The 24,518-nt window shown below is 38.5% G+C and overlaps 1 protein-coding gene and 1 long non-coding RNA gene across 2 annotated transcripts in view; one reads left to right on the top strand and one right to left on the bottom strand.

The window, feature by feature from the left end:
* NUBPL (NUBP iron-sulfur cluster assembly factor, mitochondrial) overlaps positions 1 to 18,694 on the bottom strand; it is an 80,533-nt gene extending 61,839 nt beyond the window's left edge. Inside the window, exons 1-4 of the mRNA XM_053946814.1 lie at positions 18,554 to 18,694; positions 17,468 to 17,615; positions 11,796 to 11,830; positions 1,029 to 1,119 (exon numbers count right to left, since the gene is read on the bottom strand). Of these exons, the coding sequence (XP_053802789.1) occupies positions 1,029 to 1,119; positions 11,796 to 11,830; positions 17,468 to 17,615; positions 18,554 to 18,694 (415 nt within the window). The remainder of the gene's footprint in view (positions 1 to 1,028; positions 1,120 to 11,795; positions 11,831 to 17,467; positions 17,616 to 18,553) is intronic.
* An 85-nt stretch (positions 18,695 to 18,779) lies between these two features.
* On the top strand, positions 18,780 to 21,336 carry LOC128789615 (uncharacterized). The gene is made up of 2 exons (XR_008431469.1): positions 18,780 to 19,155; positions 20,537 to 21,336. It is a non-coding gene; the product is annotated as an uncharacterized LOC128789615 (long non-coding RNA).
* The last annotated feature ends 3,182 nt before the right edge of the window (positions 21,337 to 24,518 follow it).

The raw sequence follows: 24,518 nt of genomic DNA on the forward strand, positions 1-24,518 counted from the left end.
TCAGAAGGATCCAAGCATGTTTTAATGTGTCGACCAGCTGCTACAGTGTGCTATTAGTTTTGTATGTGGTTAAGTGCAAAAAAAAGTATAAAAAAAGTATCACCCCAGGGTCCCTACCACCCTAAAAACCACGCTCCCTTACACTCAAACATCATACAAACAGGGTATCAAGATAAAGCCATTCTTCACTTTCATCCTTGGCTGGCCTGGGTGAAAGTTAAACAGACTTGATGGGATCTTTCTACTTTGGGTCACCTTATTTCTCTGAAGACTGCCCTACCTGAATTTATGTTTCCGCAGAATTCTTCCTAGCAGAAGAAAAATTAGGAGTTCTATCTACTGTCTTCCACCTTCTGGTAGGGAAGCGACCACCACTGTGTTCCTAAACACACAACTTCAAATACAAATGAGTGAAGTGATGTGGCACATTTGGCTTAAGAGAAATCAAACAGAATCATTTGAATGACAGTTCATACAAGCAACTATGAAATCACTGTGGTTACAGCCAGGGCAAATTGTTTACTGTGAGAATCTTTGGAGCCCCTTTCCAGATACTAATGACCTTTCTGTTCATCCAATAACATCAAAAAACCAGGGAGGCTGCCCACACCATTAAAGCAAATTGCCTCTCAAGTAATGATCCTTCTCTTACTGATTTTTCTTTTTAGTGTCTCTTTCCCTAGATTAATGGGCTTTGTTCTTCAACTGAAAGTCATCTACTGTAGGATACTATATAACAATTTTTAAACTACTGATAAATAACCTTCCCTTCCAGAGTATCTAGTAAAAATCCATGAGTTTGCACACACCAAAGATTAACAAAAAACAGGACTCTGAATATGCTCCTAGCTGTACAAGACAGCTTTGAAAGTAACCTCAATATTAGAAACAAATAAATACATACATACATTCAGTCTTTATCTTCTATTTGCATCCCTTCTGTGCCACACCAAGGAGGCACCCATGAGTGGACCATGCTCATCCCTGTACAGAAAAGACAGCAAGGAAAAAAAATCCCTTCCACTTACTTGGTGTTAATTCTGGGTTTCCTTTTAAGTTCATCATCTTTGGAATTGAAGGTCCATATATGTCTGCATCAAGTAAACCAACTTCTTTCACCTGTGAAAGTAAAAGTAAAAAAGAGAAGCGAAAAAAAGTAATTTTCAAAATGTCCTCCTTTCTGTATTATTAGCTGAACAAAATTCAATACTGTTTAAAGAAATAAAAATAAGACCTTGATTTGAGATATCAGTTATCACTGTTTCCTTTCTCTCTAAATAGCAATTGAAGAATGAATGAAATACAACAATGTCTACAAGTTGGGTCAGCTGCCTTGATAAGAGCTAGATTCTCCACAAAGAATTCTTACTTGTACAGTTTCTTACTTACACTGCAGACCACAGACTTTATATTAACCAGCATTATAACCAACATTCTGTCTATTCCATGTACTTTTATACAAAACTAACACCTTAACGTTTTAAACAAGGTATCAAATTTTATTGTTACAAAAAACCAAAAATGACAACAAAAAAAAAAAAAACAAACAAAAAAAAAAAAAACCAAAAAAGCAAAAAACAGGCGGTTTGTAATATATGCAAATGAATGCAACTTAAATCATACTAGTGATTACAAAGAATGTGAAAAACATAAAAACCGTTTTTGCCTTCCATTTAAGTGGCAGAGTACACTTTGCAGACATCTTGAAGTTACTGAAATGCATGTCTCTGAAGCTAGTTAAGCAGGCATAACATTTTAATCAAATACATTTACACAAAAGTATGCTAAAAATGGGTTTATTCAACTACATATGGTACATTAGGCAATAAACTTTAAATAAAAAATATTTCAGCTACGTAGTCTAGACTTACAAAACTCCTTTCTATATTCTTTTTTTAATAGATACACATACATATTTTGTGGAAAATAAACTCTTTTTCTACAGATGGCAAGACATAGTACCAATTTCTAAGTTCTGCAAATTAAGTAGTAAAGAGCACGCCCTTTAAAGTGCTGAATGTCAAGTTTCTCTAATATAGAAAGCTAACTGTATTCAACATTTTACAAAATTGCAAACAAGTATGTTTAAGAGCTTGTTTGAAAGGTTAAAGCAGCAAGAGGAGCTTTTCCAACAATGCCAAATCAGACTTCTTCTATCAGTGTTTTAAAGTGTGTACTTCATTTTTCAGATGATGCTTTCCTAATTTGGTATCTTATATTAAGCCATTTTGTTATCACAGTTTTGATGGGAAAGATAGGTAAGTTAAAAAAAAAAGCATTATCATATTTGACCTATTATGTACTTTAAAAAATTTTTACTGTAAAAAACCAAATTTGGATTTGGTTATTCGATATACTTTTTATTAGTAAAACAGAGCAAAGCATATATAACTATATGGATTATTTAACCTAGATTTTTTTAACACTTTTTCTTTATGATGCCTTGTGAAAACTATTAGACAAAAGTTCAGGAGTTACTGTAACAAATTCTTCTTCTTGCCTTGTTGAAAGCTGCAACTTCAAAAACATTTAAAAGACCCATATTTATGTTAGACTCTAAAGACATGGAAAACAAACTAGTAAAGCTTCTTTGTTCTTGTACAAAATGCATATTTTAACAGGTCAGAAACATTCATGACTCAGTCCCTTTAGCTGTGTCTGCAGCTAATCAAACTTATCAAGACATCATCTGCAGGCTGTTCCATCTAATTCCTTCCCAAATGAAAGCAAGTAATTACTAAAAAACCTACATATGTTTTAAACCTGATGGCATACTTCCCCTGATTTTCTTGAGGATTTTCCCCCTCGTGCAAGGACTGTGACTATTGATTGACTGCAATGATCTCACAACTCAAAGACTTTCACTTTCAGACCAAAGGGACTAAAGATTTAAAATGACCTAAATTAATTAGAATGACTTTATGACCTCCTGGACATATCATCAGGTATTCACCACTACAGGCCACTGATTCTTGAGGGTCAGCAGCACTGCATCTACTGTGTCAATATTATCCAACCTAAGTGTCCAAAATTTCCTGAACTAAAGAATAAATAGATCCACACTGGAGAAGAACATCCTAGAGGACTTTACAAATTCAGCTATTATTTTAAACTACCAAACTAATACAATGAACCTGACCATTTCTCCAAAAAACTTACACACTTCTTCAAAAGTAAGAAAAGTGCCTATTTCTGGCACTTTTCTGCACTGCTTTTCATGGATATGGTTCAATAAAATTGTTGTCTTCAAACAGAAAAATAATTAACAGATTCTCAAGTTTCTACGATTCATGTTAACAAAAGCACAACTGTTTCTGTAAGCCTAGTGCTTTCTACAGGATTATAGGAAAAAAGTCTTTCAGAAATCTTTACATCACTGACAGAACCTCACTTAAGATAGCCTAAGGCAGGGTTTTTTTTCTTTACCAAGCAATTCAACATGTTAGGCAAGTAGAGTTCACACTGCCTAGAAGTAGCAGCTTACACAGAGAGCATCAGCCCAATAAGCTATGGTTTTCTTTCTCCCAAATATCCCTCCTTTTGCAGCATGTAAACATCCCCAGAATGCCAATAACCCTTTACTCAAGGTTTAATTATCTCAGAAAAGTATTATGGCAGCTACCAAGGGATTTTTTAAGACATGCACAGTACAGTACAGATCATTTCTTCCAGCATTTACAATGCTCTAAATCCCCAAGAGAAGAAATAATATGCACACACCTGGATGCTACCACATGAAACTGTTAATCAGAATTACCAGATACTTCTCATACTGAGTGAAATATAATCCAGATGCATGAGTTACAGTAATTAAAAAATTAAATTCGATTTTAATAAATCGTTTTTTCTCCCCATACAACCTAACCTCATACAAACCAGCACATCTTTCAAAGCATTGTACTAAATCAAATCCTAATAAAACATACATAACATCACACAAGCTAAAGCAAAACATCTGGGCAGAAGGAATAGATTATGGAGAATCAAAAGCACAACCAAAAAGGCAACTTAGGAATAAAAGGAGGAGGGAAAAAAGATTGCTCTTATGTCCTCTGACATTATTTTGATATACATATACTTCTCATGCCAATGGTGCATCTTTTTTTTTCTTAAGTAATACTCATTACACAAACAGAAATGCAGTTCTTAAAGCACACCCAAGCACACAGAAGTCCCCCTGCTACCATGCGTTTTTCAGAGTGCAGCACATGTCACTGCTACAGCCTCCCTTGGCACTCTGGCAGGACAAGGCCTCAGAAAATACAACTCCACCATCTCCTTATGGCTGGTTTTTTTCCTTATAAGCATATTTCTCTCCTGTGCTATTAAACAAACAGCATTCCATCTCTCCAGGTGGCATAGCAATAGCCAAGTTCAAAACAGCTGTTCTCAAGTTAACATTTGTCCTTTTCACCTGCCCAGCTGTGAAAGAAAGTTTGAATCAATCTTCAAGTTGACTACACTTGGAAAATATTTTCTAGAGACCTTATTTTTGCTTGCCTGACTGCAAGTTCTGCAGCTGAAGCTCTAAAGATGCAAGTGACAATGTAACCATTCCCATATGATTTAATCGCAGTCACTGGAAGCTACTTGGAAAAATATACAAACTCATGCAGTATCACTGGCCTCTACATGCAGTGTAGGATCCTTATCAAAATTCCATCAGGCAGAGACCATGAAATTAGAAATAAATATACTGTCAGCACATGAAAATACAAAAGTATTCCTATGTCAGCAAAAGCTCTACTTAAAACTTTGCAAACGTTCACATTTACCTTCTTAACAAGGCTTTTAAGGTTCCCTCACCATAGGTAAACAGTCTCTAGCACAGGCTAACTACTGCTAGGACTTGCTATTTCTGCAGTACTGGTACTGTCATGGTCTCATCTGATCACTGATGACCTCAAGAACATAAAAAAAATTTACAGAATAAAGAACTATAACTCCATCTTCTACTTCTATATCATTGACTAAGTAATTCTTTCTACTTCACTGTCATTAATCTTCTCAGCAAAGTTTTCATTTGCCCATTAGACCGCTCTAAAGATTTCTGACAAACATTCTTTGTGATGTACTATAATAAGTTACATAATCACTGCAGCTCTTAACCCATTAAAAATACAGTGAAGTCTTCATTCTGATTTAGAAACTTCTCTCAACCACATGAAAAATCAAAAACTAGTTTTCACAGTCACCAGGAACAGATTCTCTATTTACAAGAAAACCAAATGCTACATCAATAGACAAAGAAGATATTCTTACAGATATCCCCGAGAGATGAGAATTCTACAGCTTCATTTATGCAGCGTACAAATTACAGGCACAGATAACCTCACTAAAAAGATCCTTTCCTTTACCTTCTCTGGCAAGATTGTCTACATAATTAAATTTCAGCTTAGTCCTTGAACCTGGCCACTGCCTTGTGAATAATAGAGATTTGGAAGACAGCAGTATTCTAAATTAATGATTTTCAAGCTCTGAACTTAATTGTAATTCTTTTGGGGGAAAAAGCTAAAACGAAGTTGATGATGGCCGAAGCCCTGACAGACAGAGGTCATGTAAAAAAGCCAATAAATTTTGCCTCTTCCTCTTTTCCTTTTGCAGATTAGAAAGTATTCAATTGCTATTTTGTTTGTTCTCTTAGGCAGGCAAATGTTACTGTACATAGTCCTTGTTCAGGTGGCATAAATTAATGCTAATGACAAATTACCCATATCTTTCCCCCTCTTAGCTCTTTCAGCAGATCCTTAAGAACTGTTTCATCCCTCCCTATACTTTCTCTGTGTAGGTTCCCTTTTCTGCTTTTCAGGGAATATTGACTATGAAATCAATTAGATTTTCCAGTAACAAATTTTCAACCAAATGCAACCCGTTTCATTCACATATCACAAAGGATCCCCACGGAGAATTCAGTTATACTACTTTTTTCCATGTTGCCAAATGTTTTACTGGGGAACAGACCTGATTAAAGACTCCATATCAACAGAGAGAAAAAAAAATGGAAAAAAAAAAAAAAACAATAAAAAGAAGAGTTCACAAAAAGCTTCTATAAATAGCTGTTAATCAACACAGCCCGTGTTACTGCTAAACATCCAAAGACTCTTTGGATGACAGCATTAATTTCATTTTTGGTCATATTTTCTGAGACTTTTTCCCATACTTGATAAGGTCTATGTATCCCCCCTGGATGCTAGTAGATAGTATTTTACTTTGAAGTCAACTCTGCCAACCACCAGAGTTCCCTGGTGTTTAGCCTGGGAGGGATAAAGGCACATGTTAATGAGCTGTTATTGTTCTATACAGTGAAGAATTTCCTACACTGGAAGTGCTCCCAATATTCAGTAGCTGCAGTCCATTCCAAAGACAGAAATTCCAGCTTTGCTAAGTGAAGGTGCCAGTTACTTTAAAGCTGGTTCTCTTAATCCACCACTAGGACTCTCAATTTACCCTTTCAATGTCATTAAAGACTTAAACCTAATCCTAAAGTGCAAGCAGCAACACACAGGACAAAAAGGAACTTTAAAATCAGGATAGGCTATGGATTCCTCATTTGACATACTGACACAATGAATAGCCATCTTTTAATCCTTAATTCTCTAACTCTTTCAGCTGCACACTATTTAAGTGCCTAGCTGTAAATTGGATTAAAGCCAAAAACGTACCACTGCAGTTTCTTCCCTCTATCCTAGAAATGCAAACTTGTTTAAGCACTCAGTCTGCTACTGGTTTAAAAGCCCTTTTCCTTTTTATGAAGTGTTTTCAATTTTCTGTCAGCCACAGGACTTCTCCAGCACTTCTTTTCCATAACAGGCTGCACTAGCTCCTACTCAATGTTCTTAACAATTGTGTACCGGTAATTCAGCCTTGTTTGGCCTTTCTGCACATTCTCCATCTGGCTGAAAAAAATTCATTACAGTAATTTGGAAAATAAATTACCAAAACAGAATCCCCAGCATTACCACATCTCTACAAGATGCCTCTCCACTTCCACAGCATGTCAAATTATTACAAAAAAGGCTCCACCTTTCACATCAGTCTCTCTGGTATCGGCACTTGGCTTTCAATGACTTGAAGATTAAGGATACAGGTATTTAACTTCAAAACAGACCAAAAAAAAAAAGGAAATTTTCTTCAAATTAAGCATATAGTTATCTGATTTAAATAATATATTTTAGGAGGTCTATGTTAAACTATATTTTTATTCATTTTTTATTTGAAAAGCAGCACAATTTTTTAAAGCTCTATTATGCCATTTTTTTCAATTGATCTAGAAGCTAAGCTATCATTTCAAATAAAGCAAATCAATTCTAACTGGCATCTCCAGCTTTATCGAAACTTTTCAGCATTAAGAAACAAGCATGAAGACCTTAGCTACAGTGATTAAAGTCTTCTGATTCTCTATGTAATAGAGTTAAAGATGCCTAAAAATCAAACCCAAACAACTAGAAAAGCTGCATAGGAAGAGAACAAAACAAGTTAAAACTTGCCTTCATACTATGGTTACTCAGTGAAGGACCCCATTATTGTCTAAATTCTTCTAGATTTGTTTTCCCACATGGAATTTTTTCCTTACCAGGAAGAAATATATAAGCATTGTAAAGTCATCTATGAATGTAGCAGTCAGATACTTACTGTCCTGTGGACAAATAGTTTAATTACACAAGCCAAATATTAAAAAAAAAGATGGAATGTAAAAAAAGTAACCTGGATGGCTTTTGAGTAGTTTCAAAATGTGTGGGTTTTGATTAAATACACGGTTTGAAGAAATTAAAATTAATTTTATTACCACAGTAGTAAGTTGACATGAACAGTTGGCTCCTACCTTTACCATCACTATGCTGTAACTTACTATATAGGCATGAGAAATAAACCTCTTCCCCACCTGTGCTGATGTGGGTCAGATACCCAGGCGAGATTTCTGGCTCAAGAGAAGAACAGGCGCGGTGGCGGGGACAAGCCGGCAGCCGCGGGGGACACGGCGCGACCCCAGCGCGGCTCCCCGCGGAGCACCGCGCCCGCGGCCCGCGCGCCCCCTGCCGGCCCGCAGCCGCCATCCCCGCCCTGCCAGCAACCGGGGCTTGGCTGGGGCAAACAGGGAAACCCGCTCCCCCGCAAAAAGTCACCCTTCGGCCATTTCCCATTTTGGTCCTGGTCTGCACCACCACCCAGTAACCCCCTGGCGCTACGCTAGAACACCGAAACCCGCTGCCCTTCACCACGTGCGCCCAGTACTGCAGGCAGAAGCCACTGACTTATGCCTACATGCTGACTTGATCCATATGGTTTTGCTTCCTCCTCTGTCCTTCACAACACAAAAAACAGTTCATCCTATAGTGAAAATGTAAATCTTCCCGAACAAAAAGGCGAGCCAAAGGAAATCTGACTGGGGAGCTTGCCTCATAGTGACAGCACAAGCATGCAGCCTCCCAACTGGATTTGTGCCATCCTTAGTCATGCACAGCTGGTGTTTGCTCACTAAAATACTCTGTTCATAAACAAGCAATCCCTACCCTATTATTGCTGCCATCTATTAATTCAACTTGTTTCTACTACAATAAATTGTCTCTGGCCAGGCAGCTTTCATAAATAGTCATTCTAGTCTGAATATGAATTGTCCTGGCACAAAACCCAAAAATTCTTCCGAAGTGCTCCTAGGGGAGCACAACTGACTGCTGGTACATCAAAAGAATGAAAAGAATCAGCTGTCAAACCAAGCAATTAACAACAGAACACAAGGGTAAAAGTTTAAGTTATTTCTTAACACAAAAAGAACACTGTATAGATTTATAGGCCTTGGTACAGGCCCAAGAGCTTATATATTTCTTAAATAATCCATCTGCAACAGGTAACCCAGGGTACCAAAAAACTATTATTTCTAGAAAAGCATAAGAGGCTGCCCTGCTTGTCTTCCCTGGCTCTGAATCAAAAAACAAAACCAACCAACCAAAAAAACAAAACAAAAAAACCAAACAAACAAACAAAAAAAAACCACCAAAACTACTCTGTCTTGGACATGGTATCTAGGCATCTAAATGAACTTCTGTCTTTAATTATTTACTCTGTAACCATGAGGTAAAAAATATGCAAAGCTGACTGAGCACCAGCATGCAAGACTTTGAACTCTCAAATTCTAATCCCGGCTCTGCCAACAACACTGTGCGACCATGACAATGTCCAAAGCTCTGCTGATGCCTTTGTATTTCAGGCCACCACTACAATAACTGAAAAAGCTTCCATGTTAAAAAAAAATTAAAATACATATATCAGTAGAAACAGTGGGGTTTTCATTTAGTTTTTTAACTACAGAAAGTAAATTTTTAAAAGACAAAAGGATTTTTTTTAATCAAGAGGATAAAAAATCCTGTACGCTTTGACCAGTAATCTTCTAACTTATGATACACCAAACAACAATAAGATGTCACAGCTGTTACTGAAAGCAGCAAGAATATTCTCTAATCCAATCTCCTCTTAGTGGAGAGCATCTTTCACAGATCTCACTCACCAGAAAACAGTTGTTTTCAACAGTCTGTACTGTGCTTTATTTTAGAAAAAGAACACCAGTTACAAGCATAGAACTTTTAACATAGACTAATGAAGGAAGCACAGACCTTTATCGTCATGGTGACCTATTTTCCTCCACAAGTCCTTTCTTTCCTCCTTTAAGGAGTACATAAAGTTCAAGATCAGTTTCTATCAATTTGTGTTTTGTTTATAAGAGAATAAGGACAGTTAATGAAGTTGCAGGGACCTCCTGAAGCTCTGGTTTACTAACAATGATTACTGCTTCTTCTAAAAGAGACTAACTTACAATAGCAATGAAGAAACAAAAACCATGGCAAGGTGAGGCACAATCAATAGTTACTAAATGAAAAATAAAGGCATCCATTGCTGCATAGCTGAGGACAAAGAAATTCACTATAAAATACAGGCAGGAGGCACCAATGGATTCTGAAAAGCAACCTCCTTATTTCATTCACCATTACAAAACTGAAAATTGCAGTGATTTCTAGAATTCATAGCACTGGACAGTTCCACCCTGGAAAAAGGTCACAGAGATTATTATTTTAAAACCTTATCTCACAAAATTAATGAACTGAAATCAATGTGAGTACACAAATGAACAAACCAGCAACCTCAAGCCCAAAAGTTAAACATAAACATGATGCATGCCGTAATTATCTTAAGGACAATAAACGACAGAAGAAAAAATATATTAATGCATGAACCAACAAGACAATGGTTTATTTAATCCACCTTAATTTCATACTTTCTAACATGTAAATACATCAAAGGACCATTTCACCACAGTAACAGCTTGCTAACCTGTGACCACCAGTTCACACAGTTCACAGCTATTTCATCAATTTCAGCTGCTCTTCATTGATTAACATCCACCAGATGCTGGCCTCCAACTTCACACACCACCACATAACATCAAAGGTCTAAATAAAAGGCATAATCACAAAACTTGTGTATGTCAGGTTTACTAAGAGATACTTTATCTAAATATATTTTTAAAATGCATAAAACTGCATGTTTGAGAAGTATCAGACACCATCTTAAAAACACATAAGCTGGTACAGAAAGTGATGTGCAGCTGGTTGACATAGTTTCCATGGAGCTACTCAAAGCACAACACTGAGCACATTGCAGACTGATTTTTTTTTTTTTTTTTGCAAAAGTGTTAGAGCAAATGCCATGTTTTAAAGTTGATTGGAAGGAACCATTTAACCAGTTCTGCTTTTCAAGATGACAGATTTTTCTCTGAGATCCAATTATTCCAACAGCATATTTAAAACACAGAATTAAAGACAGTGAAATAACAAGATCAGATGCCATCACAAGGAGTACATATTTCATATAACAGCTTTAAACACTCTTCTTATTAAGTGTGACTGAGTTTATGGAAATATTTTTAAATCTTTTACAAAATTCCTCCAGGAAGCTTGCAGATTGCATGTAGTCCTCACTCCTATGTGTTGTTTTTTGTTTTACTTGTCTTTTACAAGAAGAAGATACTACATTTGCCTGACTGAGGTATTTGAGGATATTTTGTATTTAATGTTTTATGAGTACAAAGCCTGCATCAGACACCCTCCCATTGCAAAGGAAGTTTGCTTCTGAGTTTTTCTGTGTGGCAATAATGTGCACAATGGAACCACTCCCGGTCTACAGCAGCATGTGGACATAACAAACACCTGTAGTTTTTACTCTTGAATGGTTCCTACCATCTATTTATAGTCCAAGCAACAATTCTAGTAATACCAAGCTGGAAAATCACTCAAAAAATTGTATTTCCAAGCTTTAGGCAAGATATATAGTTTTTGGGGTTTTTTGCCTTAGCTGTTTAAAAATTATTTTTACATATAGTTTCTCCAGAAATAGTCAGTCTGTGGAGCTATTAAAAAAGTGATTTGGACACTATTCAGCACTAACTCCTATTTTTTTTCAAGTCAGTGTTCTGAAATGATAGAATTATTTATTAAGTGTCTCCAACCTGTAGAAGCATTCTCTACAACATCTACACATCCTTCCAGAATTGCAGTTCAACTCAGTGACACACCAGGGAAAGGACAGAGCCAAACCCAGAAGCAGGATGAGATCTACTAAGTTATTCATGGTACTGATAAAATATAAACAAACTGACAGAAACTCAAAAGCCCACTAAAAACAAGTAAAAAATTAACTAAATAAAAACATTAATTACATTAAATGTATGTGACTGCCCTCAGCAGTAACCATTTTATTTATGGCACACATTTCACATTAAAGTTTATAATTAAATGTTCACCTACCGAATCATTTGCTGCTAGGGCGAGGGCTATATTTACTGTAAGAAAGAAGAAGAGGAAAAACAAAAAGATTAAGTGCAGGAAAACTTAATTCCTAAATATTGAGAATGTTATCACTGCTAACACAAGAAAATATCAATACATCACATTTATTTAATAATTACATAATCTCTCAGTTCTCAGCTTCTTGCATCTCTACAACATTGGCAGTTTAAGTGACAGCAGCACCTACACTTCAGTCCATATATGTTAACCAGCAAACAAACTCAAGCTAATCTGCAAAAACTTGCAGCTTCTAGAGGACACTGCAAAATAATAATACAGTCCCAGTACTTTGCCAAAGAAAAACATTACAAAAAACTTTTTGAAGTACCCACTTTTGAAACTGGACACCATACTATAAAATCAAATTACTACCAGCCGTAACCTTCACCACACACTCTAGTGAACTTTCATAGAACTAGAAAGTAGGTAAGCCCTGACATAAACTATTAAAACAAGTGACCAAAAAGATGATCATATCCCTTTTTCTGATTTCTTCTGATATATTGAATAGAGATGTTTTCTGGAAGAAGGTGTAATGCATGCTTTCCACTTGATTTTTATGTCAGAAAACAAAGTCACATCTACCTGAAAGCATCTGTAACTAAAAAGAAAAAAAAAAAAAAGACAAAGAAAGATGAAGCAACTAAAAAGACCATTTATTTAAAGCTTTTAAATTTCCATCATTACTTAACCCTCATAACTAAACAGCATTTGCAAATGGTATCTTTAATGGCTCACCAGCTTCAGTTATGTTGGGAGACCTCCTAGAGTAATAAAAACAAGTAATTTTTATAACCCAAAAAGTTACGAGTTTTAGAAGAAAAAAAAAAAACATGGCAAAAAATCCAACACACACAACTCTTTCTTGGGTAACATCTTCTGTTTTCCTTACATGTTGCTGTATGTCACTCTTTCAAGAAAGGTAAACTGCAATCAGCCTTGTTGTGCTGGAAGAGTACAAAAATTCTGAGAAGAGGCTGGGGAGCCAGATTCCTGTTTTGAAATACTTAACACCAAGAAAGCTAAGTTCCTTCAAACAAAATAGTCAAGGGTTAACACAGACAACTGTACTGTTTCTCAAAGAAGGCACACAGCCTCTTTCCTCCTAAGCTAACTAAGAACATAGATTTTGTTCTTCAGTTTGGTATTTAAATAGATGGTCAATTAACCATTCCCCGAATCAGAGGAAAATTCACCCTCTGAAATCTGAAGAAAGGAGACAAAGACTTTCTTAAAATCACAATACACATCTATCTTCTTAAACAGCTTTCATGTGTGAAAATTAAAGCATGATCCATAATGCTTCTTCAATAAAGGATATTTGACTACTGAAGGGAAAGAAGGGAGACGGCAGAACAACAGAGCATGTAAACCTAAGGTTTTGAGATGGATATCTAGCTGAACACTTCATTTTGAATTCCAGCTGAATCTTGCATTCCCCTATTTTTGAATTACCATCAGTTCCAAGAGGGCAAAAACATGCAGAATAGGACCTAACCTGAGCCTGAACATTCATACCGGCCCTAATTAGGTTCCCATAACCAGGAATGCAGGACATCAAGGCAATACATGCCAGAAATTCTATACAACCTCACAGCAGGCTCCAAGAAAAGCCACTAAGATCTCTCCATCCACACTAAACCTGAATCAGTATAAGGAATGATGCACAGCAATATCAGAGTTCATCTAATCCAACCTAAACCTCTAGATAGTCTTATCTAAACTAAACCTCCCCTGACACAGCTTCAATGGCATGAAGCCTAAGAGGGTGGTTGGGCACTGGAACAGGATTCCCAGGGAATTTGTCACAGCACCATCCTGACAGAGTTCAAGAAGCATTTGGACAAAACTCTCAGGCACAGGGTGTGACACGTGGGGATGTTCCTGTGCAGGGCCAGGAGTTGGGATTTGATGATCCTTGTGGGTCCCTTCCAACTCAGTATATTCTGTGATTCTGTGACTCTAGAAGGACTCTGTCCTCTTGAAATTAGTACAAGTCTGGGAAGGTTTATTAGCTTGTAATGTCCAACTTTCTGATTTCCAAATCTGAAGTGGCCCTAGGAATAGCACAGTTGAACTCTCCAAACACTCAGCTAACAATACAAATAAAACTTCTTGGTCCAGAAGCAGACAAGCACAGAGCTAGTTTTGTGTCTGTATCTGATATGGTTAATACACATCATCAATAAAGTACCTATAGATAATTTAGATGAACTTTGGAAAGATACTTTCGATACCTATATATCAATATAAGTGCCATTTAGAAATAGAGTTTATGAGAATATTTTAACATATAAAGGAGGCCCAAAATCAGAAAGTTTCAATAATAGTACATCCTACATCCAGAATAAAAGTATGCAAGAGGGAAAAAAATGCAATTAATATGACTGAGATGTAGTCAACACATGGTCAAATATATCAGTTTCCCTGAACAATAATGAAAACTCAGCCTCTTAGTCTCCGTTAAAAATGTCTGAAGGTCCATGTACTCAGTTTTTGTATTTTCCTCAAATATCAGGATTAGCAGAATGTGAGCAAGAACACCAGCCTTTAATCTTGTTCTACTTGCACAACTGAAAATATTAAGACTTGCACTAAATTAGAAATTTCCCATCTTGCAAGACCGCTCTTTGACTTCTTTTCATGCCAGGACCAATTTTCTTCAGTACTGTCATCTTTAGAGTAGTGCAAAAAGGGAACAGATGAGCAAGAACTAAGAAACAAACAAATAAATAAAAAAAGCAAAAAAACCCAGACATTGGTCAGATGTGGTAAATATAGAAGAATGTCATTAAAAGACAAACTTGACAGGAAAGTGACAGAGAACATAGCAAACAAATAAACCAACAAATTAGACAAATAGAAACAACAAAAAACAATCAAAGTATTTAAACATGCATTGAAAAATATTGTTCCAGTATCATAATTTCTTCTAATCAGTGACTACACTGATTTCAGAAGACCAAAAAGTACTGGAAGCAACAGAGACTGTTCCACTTTTTCTTCATAAAACACCTGCATAAGTAGTTGAGAAAATTATACAGAGTCCTGATCTGGAAACTTTCTAAATATTAGTGTCCTCTACAGAGAAAAGCACTGTATAGGCACAACCTGAAAGCCGTATGTAATAAACAGAATGAGTTATTCAACAGGTTAGGGAATGACCCTGACAAACTTGACCAGAATAGAGAAGCTCTTTTCCTGAAATGGAGATCCAGAGCAACTGAAACACAACTATACTGAACAAAAAAAAAAAAAAAAAAGCCCTGACAGGCCTTCTGACATACACAGGACTGATGATATTTCCTGTGGTGCTTTAGGAATTAGAGGTGCTTAATAGTCTCCTTTCTTTTCAACTCCTGCTCTCAAAATGCACCAGAGCAGAATTGTCACCAAACACGTTCTCCATAAACCCTGAGTAAGAACATCATTTTAAATACACAATTCAGTAATGATGCCATGCAATACTTTTGTTTATACAACTTATCTGAAATTCAATTGTTCATCTGATCCATGAAATTTATCCTCATTGTAATACAGAAGAATATAGATTTCCTTCTCAATATTACAAATTAAAATATTCATTTAAAAAGGCTGTCCATTACAGATATACGTAAATGCTTCATTTACATTTCCAATATCTTATTTAATGCTTGTTGAACCCTGATTTTATATTTTTAAATACATAGGAATGAACTCACAGCTCTAAGTATTATTCATACATGTGTTATATTTTATGTAGAAATTGCACACAGATGCCAGTTACAAGAACTTAAATTCAGATATTTGTTTGCAGACATGAGCAGAATAATCTGAATTTACTTTTCAAAATATGTTCATTATGTAAACTGTCAATTGATGAACAGGTATTTGGTATTTTTAGTAACCTGCAACAACCAGTCTATGTATCATAATGCTATATCTTCTGATGGTTAAGAAACACAAGTTTTAACTGTTTTGCATGTCTTTGTACAGGTATGTGTATCCTACATATAGGATAGATAATAGATAAAAAGAAAAAAAAAGACCTTTTTTTTTAAGAACAGTTACTTTTAGTACAGATATCGTATTACTCTATTCTAGAAATTATTAGACACTTAGTCTGTTCAAACATGGCTGAAATACAAACCCCAAAATTATAAATTAAGAGCTACATCCATGTGTTATTCACAATACATGGAAATGAATAGCAGACATGCTTCAACTAAAGGATGACTCTTCTCCAGCCTAGATGCTAAGAAAGATATCTTAAACATATTTCTAACACTTTACAGAAGAAATATGTTCCAAGAAGTTTACTTTCAGTGTCATAGTATCCTAGGATGGTTTGGGTTGGAAGGGACCCTAAAGATGACCCAGCTCCAAACCCCTGCCATGGACAGGGCCACCTTCCACTAGACAAGGTTGTGCAAAATCCCATCTAACCTGGCTTTGAATATTTGCAGGGATGGGACAACCACCGCTTGTCTGGGCAATCTGTTCCAGTGCCTCACCACCATAACAGTATAGAATTTCTTCCTAGCAGCTAATCTACATCTCTCCACTTCTGGTTTAGAACTATTCACCCTTGCCCTATCTGCCCACATAAAAAGCCACACTCCTTCCTTTCTTTAAGCCCCCTTTAATTACTGGAAGGTTCTCTGAGAGTCTCCTCGAAACCTTCTCTTCTCCAGGCTAAACAACTCCAACTCTCTCAGCCTGTCTTCACAGCAGAGGTGCTCTAGCCCTCTGATCCTCTTTGTGGTACTTGTTGGACACACTCTCACAGGTCCTTCTTATGCTGGGGGACCCAGACCCGGATGCAATGCAGCCATCTACCCAATTCCTAATCCACCAAGTGGTCCATCCATAAACTCCCAGTCTCTCCAGTTCAGAGACAAGGATGTCATGCAGGACAGTGACAAATGTTCTGCAGAAGTCCAGGCTGATGACACCAGTCACTCTTCTCTCTGTAAGAAGGCCACCACATTTGTTGGCACAACAACTATTTTTCCATTCAGTCATCTGTTTAAGTTCAAGTCAATTTCTGCAGTACTGGTAACCCATGTACTATCTCATTTTACCATCTAGGAACAAGTGGTAGAGAAAAAAATTAGAGGAAAAATTAATTCAAAACCTAATGGTGGAGTTGAGAGAAGAGTTCAAGGTGCTTCTCAAGGATCTGATCAATTTGTGTTGTTTGTAAGTACTGTTCCACTTTTTCTTCATAAAACACCTGCAATAAGTAGTTGAGAAAATTATACAGAGTCCTGATCTGGAAACTTTCTAAATATTAGTGTCCTCTACAGAGAAAAGCACTGTATAGGCACACCTAAGCAGCCAGGGAAGGAGGAACAGTGTCACTGCACTAGCATACGATCCCTTTCACCTCAGCCTACATCACCTCTTAAGATGCCCCGATGTCTCAGGACAGCACTGCACTATTACAAAGATAGGATTTGAAAGCTAAATTCACACCTAAGTTAAAGCCAAGATTTCTGTATCCAAGTAGATTCTCAATGGCTGCAACAGGACTTGTCAGAGGTGAAATGTTATGGAACCCAATCACAAGGTAATGACAGAAGCACCTAAATATTCCATACAAAACACTAGAAAATGTGCAAAGGAAATTATTTAAAAAAATACCTTACCTGCTGTTGTTGATTTTCCAACTCCCCCTTTTCCAGAAGCCACAACCACCACCTGCTTAACTCCTTCTATGGGCTTCTGCTTTGGCAGTCCCCGTGATAGGATCCGAGCACGTTTGTCCCTCAGAGCCTCATCCCCAGAGCTTGAGGACTAACAAAAACCAAAAACCAAGTGAATGCATGTGCACCAACCTGCCGTTCTCACAAAGAAAGCTGACAGGACAGAACGTACATACACACTGAGAAATTTTCACCACTTGTCTAAAAAACATTCTGCACAGGGGCTCTCCCAAAGGGAAGCTGCTTCACAGGCAGGCAAGGACTCGGCCAACTTAAAATAACACCAGCCACGTTTTTTTTTTCACAAACACTTCAATATTATTGATATTAACAGCCAAAGGAAAAAAAAAAAAGCGTTGAAATAAACCAAAACACTGCTTACAGGTCGGAGCTGTATGAAACAGACTAGACTTGGCGGTCCTTTCGGTACAGTTGTTTCAGGCACAACAAATGCAGCAGCAGCGAAGGAGGAGGAACGCGAGGTGCTGAGGGCAGGCGGTGCCGGACAGGCGCTGCCCGAGAGCTGTCCCTGCCCTGAGCCGTGCCACAGGCACCGCACGTGTGCGGGCGCTGGAGCGCGCCCCGCTCCGCTGCTCCTGCCGCACCAGAGCCACACGCGGGGCCCCCACGGCTGGACGGACGGAGCAGCCGAGCCGAGCATCCCCGCAGGCAGAGTCCCACCTGCTCCCGGCTGGCACAGTGGTACCGCCACGGGTGCTTGGCGCCGCGCATTGCTCCCACCAAGTTCACGGCAGTCCGGGTAAAAAGTGTGCAGAGCTCGTCCATCTTCCTCTCCCGGCCCGGCGCTGCCCCCGACCGCACCCCGCAGGGACGCTGCTGCTGAACCGGCTGCCGCAGGACACGGCCGCTCAGGGCACCCGCGCACGGACAGACGGTCCCGCCTGCCGCCCCTACGGCACCCCCGCAAGCACAGGGACAGCCCAACCCACCCCGGCCCGGCCCTCACCCGCCCCATTCCGCTCCCGCCCCGGCAGCCGTGACGCACGGCGCAGCTCCCGCCTCACTCACCGCGGAGCCGGCGGACGGAGTGGCGCAAGCGGCAGGCGCGCAGCCCGGGCCGCCCCGCCGCGCCGCCGGAGCCCTCCCGCCGCCGGCGCCGGGCAGGAGGCGGGCGGCGCGCAGTGCCCAGCGCCAAGCAACACCTCCCATGGCCGGGCGCGCTGAGATGGCGCCGTGCGGCCGCGCCTCGGCCCGCCCCCCGCGCCGCGCCGCGCTCCGCCCGCTGCCCGCCCGCGGGGCTGGCGCTGGGTGGGCCCGGCAGCCCCGGGGGCAGCGTGCGGCTTGCCGGAGCTGAGGGCGTGGTGCCGAGAGGTGCCGCTGCTCCGGAGCTGCGGGAGTTCCCCGCGGCCTCCCGCCGACCAGCGGCACTGGGAAGCGGCAGCACGGAAAGCAGATCCCTACCGCTGTCTCTAAGGAAAACGGGGCCAAGGGATCACCCCGAGTGACCGCATGCATTGCAAAGTGCTTCGGGCTAGTTCCTCATTATGCTGCAGTTGTCTTCGCAGAGGCTCGTTCTGGCGCTGTCGGCAGTGCTCCTTCGGCTCGTCGGTGCCTTCTGAATTCTCATCTCGGCCCGCAAAATGGTTGGGCAAGAGCTCGGTCCCGTCTTGGTTTGTGTCCTTTACAAATATAATATATCCCATTTCCTCCTTTGGATCGTTACGGAAAAGAACAAAGAGACCTGTAGCCGAGACAGATGCCACCTGTTTGGATTTGGGTTTTTTTGTTGTTGTTGTTTTTTGTTTTGTTTGTTTGTGGTGTTTTTTTGTTTGTTTGGGTTTTTTGTTTGGGTTTTTTTGTTGGTTTTTTTTTTTTTTTTTTTTTTTTGCTTATTTTGATTTTTTTTATTGTTTGGGTTTTAAGAATCACAGAATTAGTCAAGTTGGAAGGCCACCACCGCGGATCATCTTGTCCAACCTCCTTGCTCAAACAAGGAGTACAATGGCACAATCTTGTGCCATTCTAGAGGACATGCACAAGATTCCATCCAGATAGACTTAAATATTAATTATTTAATATTATAATTAAGTATTTCCAGTGAGGGAGACTCTACAGCCTCTTTTAGCAATCTGTTCCAGGGCTAGATCACCTGCACAATAAAGTTGTTCTTCCTCAAATTCAGGAGGAACTTCCTGTGCATCAATTTCTGCCTATTGCCTCTTGTGCTATTGTTTGGCACTGATCATTGTTCTGATGATAGTTTTGATGTTCCATCCCGTTTACCCTCACTCAGTAAAAGTTCATCGAAACCCATTTCTGTTCCTGAGATTTGCTTAAAGCTTTAGGACATACATAATCTCCCATTTCTCTCCCACCTACAAGCCTTGTAACAACCTTGTAGAAGGAAATTAGATTGGTTTGACATGATCTGTTCATAAAATTCCATGAACAGTCCTTATTCAGCTAAGTGATATTATAGAAATAATTCAGATCTTATCAATTTCAGGTCATTAGTCTGCCGATATAAAATATAGTATAGACAGTGTCTATTGTTGTTATTGGCCGTAATATGTAATGCATCAGAGGATTTTACATCAATTTAAAGTGTTATTATAATGAACATTTCCTCTCTTTCATAGTGAGCAGAATTTTCACCATTTTAAATGTTGCTTTTAAAATTATATTATTAAAAGTTCTAATCAAGCATTTTGCTAAACCCCGTCATTTCCAAATGCATGTTCCAGTACTCAGCTACAACACAAAGTACAATGCTGAAAATTATTTTTTTCCAGTCCTTGAAGTGATTCTCATTCAACCTACATTTCTGATATACCCAGATGAGCATATTTTGCATATCTACAGACAGCTGTATTTTGCATGTCCACAGACACCTGAAGAGGTCACATCATTTTGCAATAATTTACCCTACTGTCAAACCAAACTGAAAAAGAATACTGAAAACTAGCAAGCCACTGCATTTTGAAACTGTGATATAGACACCAGGGCTTTTTTTCACTGCTTCTGGAAATCATGTTACCTTTTGCATTGCAGGAAATTTGCATAATTGTTTTTCCTACCTGGAGCAGTTGGAGGCAGTGTTAAAGTGCAAGATACCGTGCATGTCGCATCAATGGAGTCGGTACTGCAGGATCACAGCAAGGCACACGCTTGAGATATGGGTCACTTCAAGGCCTTTACAGGGAAAAGAGCATGGCACAAACGTATGATACACTTACTTATTTTGAGAGCAGCTCCAACACCAACAACAATAATACACAAATATTTTTGTGAGGTTTTGTAAAGCTGATCTAGCACAAAGTAAAATTTAGCTAACAATCCTCAATATTTTTAGTTTTAATAATTTATTCTAGCACTAGTTTGTTAACTACCCTGTTATCAGGGTAGCTAACATGGCAGTAGGTTGTATTGAATACAGATGTGAAATGTTGTGTTGGGCCATTAGAAAGGGAATCAATTTGCTCAGCAACACAGCAGACATTTTCTAAATGCCTTGACTCTAGTGGAATAGAGGAGTGGATAGGGTAGTGTTTCTATCTCTACTCATTGTGAAAACAATTTTATGGATTGTACACTTCTCACAATTGCTCTTGGCTTCCTATTTAAATTTTAACATTTGAAAATATTGTTCTACATTGTTTGACTGATACATTATTGCACAATACAAAGTGGTAAAATATGAGTCTAGGAAAATGCAACGAAAACTAACAAGATTTTTACTTCCAGACTTAAGTCTTGATGAAAACTACAGGTTATCTTAGCATCTTGCAGAAAATTCCACTTCAGACTTTTAAAAAGTGTAACAAAATTAAAGACACAATATTTTATTTTAATGCAAACTGATAGTGTTTTCTCTAAGTAAATGTAGGAAAATGTTTCATAGGCTCTAAATTGCTATTTAACCTGAACAATAACATAACAAAAATAGAACTGATTTTTGTGTGAAATTAGATTGTCTTGTGTTTAAATATATTCTTTCTCTAGCCAAGATCAATTAAGGGTATTCAGGTATGTCAAGATCCATCCCCGTATGGGCCACCAATTGTTGGCGTTGGTGCTTGGCACCAACTGATGGTGGATGGGAACTGACTGTCACCGTTTATTATCTTACTGTAAGACTTTCATATCTTCTCTCTGTGAGCTTTCACAGGCAGCTCCTCACAACACTGACTCCTTTCTTTCTTCCACACAGCTGGCTGACTCCTGCCTGTCCCTATCATGACCACCTGACCCTTTCTGTCCCTAATAGCACAACCACCTGACTCCAGCTTTCCTCTCAACCAGCTAACCCACTCTTTTACAACACCCATCCTTATTGGACCATCCTTATTGGACATTGCTGTGACCTATTAAAGGCAAGGCTGTTCCTACTCTTTGATAATTAGCACAGCTGCAATTCCTCAGGGGTAAGATTGCCTTCAGCACTATCTCTAGTCTCCTACAATCCATCCTCCCACAAGGTATAGCTAGGAAAGATTTCTTGTCAAAATAACTCCAAAATTTAAAAATGAAATAACATTTGAAAAATTACTTGGCAGATAATTAGGTTGGTTTGTGTGCAGTAGGATGTCACTTTAAAAAAAAAAAGTAGCATAGTACCACATTAATAATATAGTAACTGCAAACTCTTTCTCATATAAGCCATTTATTTCAGACACAATTTGAACTAGAAATTATATTAAAGAATGGCAGAAGAAAGATTCTTCAGAACCAAGGAATCATTTTAGCTTCATGACCAGGCCTGCAACCTTTGGCCACAGAGGTATACCACTGCATACTAGGATAAGTGAGTATGGGAGTCCCAGATTCTGGGTTTTTTCCCCTCCTGGCTGGTTGGCCAGCCCTGGTACTTTTAAGATAAATAATGTAAAAATGATGTTTTTTATCTTTTTTTGTCACATGGTGACAATTACTTAGTTGAGGGCTCTGCCCTGGCTAATGAGCCTTGGGCATTACCTCTTGTCTCACTGTGTCTCAGGATAGCTGCCACCTCCTCCCTTTGGCAGCTCTGAGACCATCTAGAGCAAGCTCTTGCCAAAAGAGCATTCTCCTGTGGGGTTGACAAACTGTATCAGGCTGCTGAATAATCCAAGCCAAAATGCCTACTGGTGTGAGTTCTTTGTTTTATCTTTGCTGTTCTCCTCATGGAAGTTAAAGCAACTTCCATGTTGCTTTACTTAATGCTGAAACACTGATCTGGTCCTACACAGACCAGCATCAGCTTGGCAGAGCTTGTGCACAGGGGCACGGTAGCATACTTGGGATGACAGGCTCTAGATACATCAATAAGGCACATCTCAAAAATGTGTAAATAGGGAATTTCAGGCATTCGAGGAGAAAACAACTGCAGGCATTTATGAGGAGAACCCTGTGTTGTGATATTACCGCTCTGTCATTCACTGGAATTTTTCTTCTAAAGTCTTTTTCCTGCTAGGCTTAGACACCAAGGTCAATGTCACTGACGTCACTGCATGGAGGCAGTTATGCCCACTTGTTGCATAGTAAATTTGGCTCAAGGGGTTTTAATAGATTCTGATTTCAAATACCCATTCAAAACAAGGCAGGTTTACCTGCATTTTTATGTAAAATATTACCTAGTTTAAGAAGAAATTTCTGTTTATTATATATGGCAGTACTTGAAAATGCAACACCTTTAACAAGCACAAAGAAAACACACAACACTAACAATTTAATAATTTCTCTTTATCATGTGTAATAGTATTGCCAATAAATATACGACCACATAAGTAGCTTCATCCAATGTAAAAGCTTTGCCAAATCTAAAACTGAAAAGAAATTGTTTGCTTTCATTCAGTTTCTATAATGGAGGAAGAAGGTCTTGAAGAACAGATACCAATTTAGTTTATATATTGCTTTCCTGTAGAATTTTAAACAATGCAGTCTTTCACAGTCAAGAAGAGATGAAAACCTTATTTAAATTGTTACTAGACTCTTCTGAAGTCAGTCATCAAGTTCTTCAGGTTAATATTGCTTTCTATAGTAACAGTCACATCACAGTGAAGATGTAGCTTATATTACAGCAATTTTTCCAACCTTTAGGAAGTGATGCAGAAAATGAAACTATTCATTTGGTTGAATATGCCCTTCTGTAACAAAGCCACATAATTTTTCTTAGGTACTTTACATATATAGATATTCCCTGCATGAATGGAATTAACACACATTAACAGTATTTCCACACCTGAAGGGAAAAACAAATGTTTTGAAACTATTCCTAATGTTTGCCATATATTTTACAAACATTGAAGGAAGACTGGCATTTTCTTCTTTTCTTCTTTCCTATATTTTTTTTTAGTAATGGAGATAATTTGCTGTTATAAGAGTCTCAGGGGCAGAAAGAGTCCTGTTGCTTTAGACAGTGTACAAATACAGAATAAAAAAATGGTGACTTTCGTAAAAGCTTCAGTAAACCATTTGACACTACAGATCTGAGTCACAATGACATTCACAGTTTCAGTTTCTGCTTTTCATTCATTTTTCTCAGTAATGAGCTTGTTTTACAGGAAGCATTTTTGTTAACATCAGAACCCTGAGCCTAAACAAGTTTTATGTAGCAAATCAATCTTATTTGATCAATGAGGCTGATCAAAACATTACCTCAATTTTTACTGGTTTTTGTGTAATTATTTTTAAAATCTGGTTAATGTTCTAAACCAGTTCAGTTTTGCTCCATGCAATACTTATCTCATAAATCCCTACAGTAGCAGTGCAATTTCAGAAGGCATCAATAAACTTTGAGTGTGTATGGACCACTTACACAATTATGACAACCTTACACAATTATAGCAGCCTGCTGCAGAGGTTCATGTGCCAGGACCAATCTCAGCTGAAAATAACTGTTACCCAAGAACACTTCTCATTGTCAGTGCCCCCTCTATGAGGCACTGTCGTGTAGAACTGTGGGGCAATCTATCCTCTGAAGCCGGGGCACTGATTCTTGGAACACACTCCTCTGGTTCATCCTCAGCTGTGAATGTCAGTAGCTCTTCAAGGT

Source organism: Vidua chalybeata, chromosome 6 (assembly GCF_026979565.1).
Source record: "Vidua chalybeata isolate OUT-0048 chromosome 6, bVidCha1 merged haplotype, whole genome shotgun sequence".
NCBI classification, from domain to species: Eukaryota; Metazoa; Chordata; class Aves; order Passeriformes; family Viduidae; genus Vidua; species Vidua chalybeata.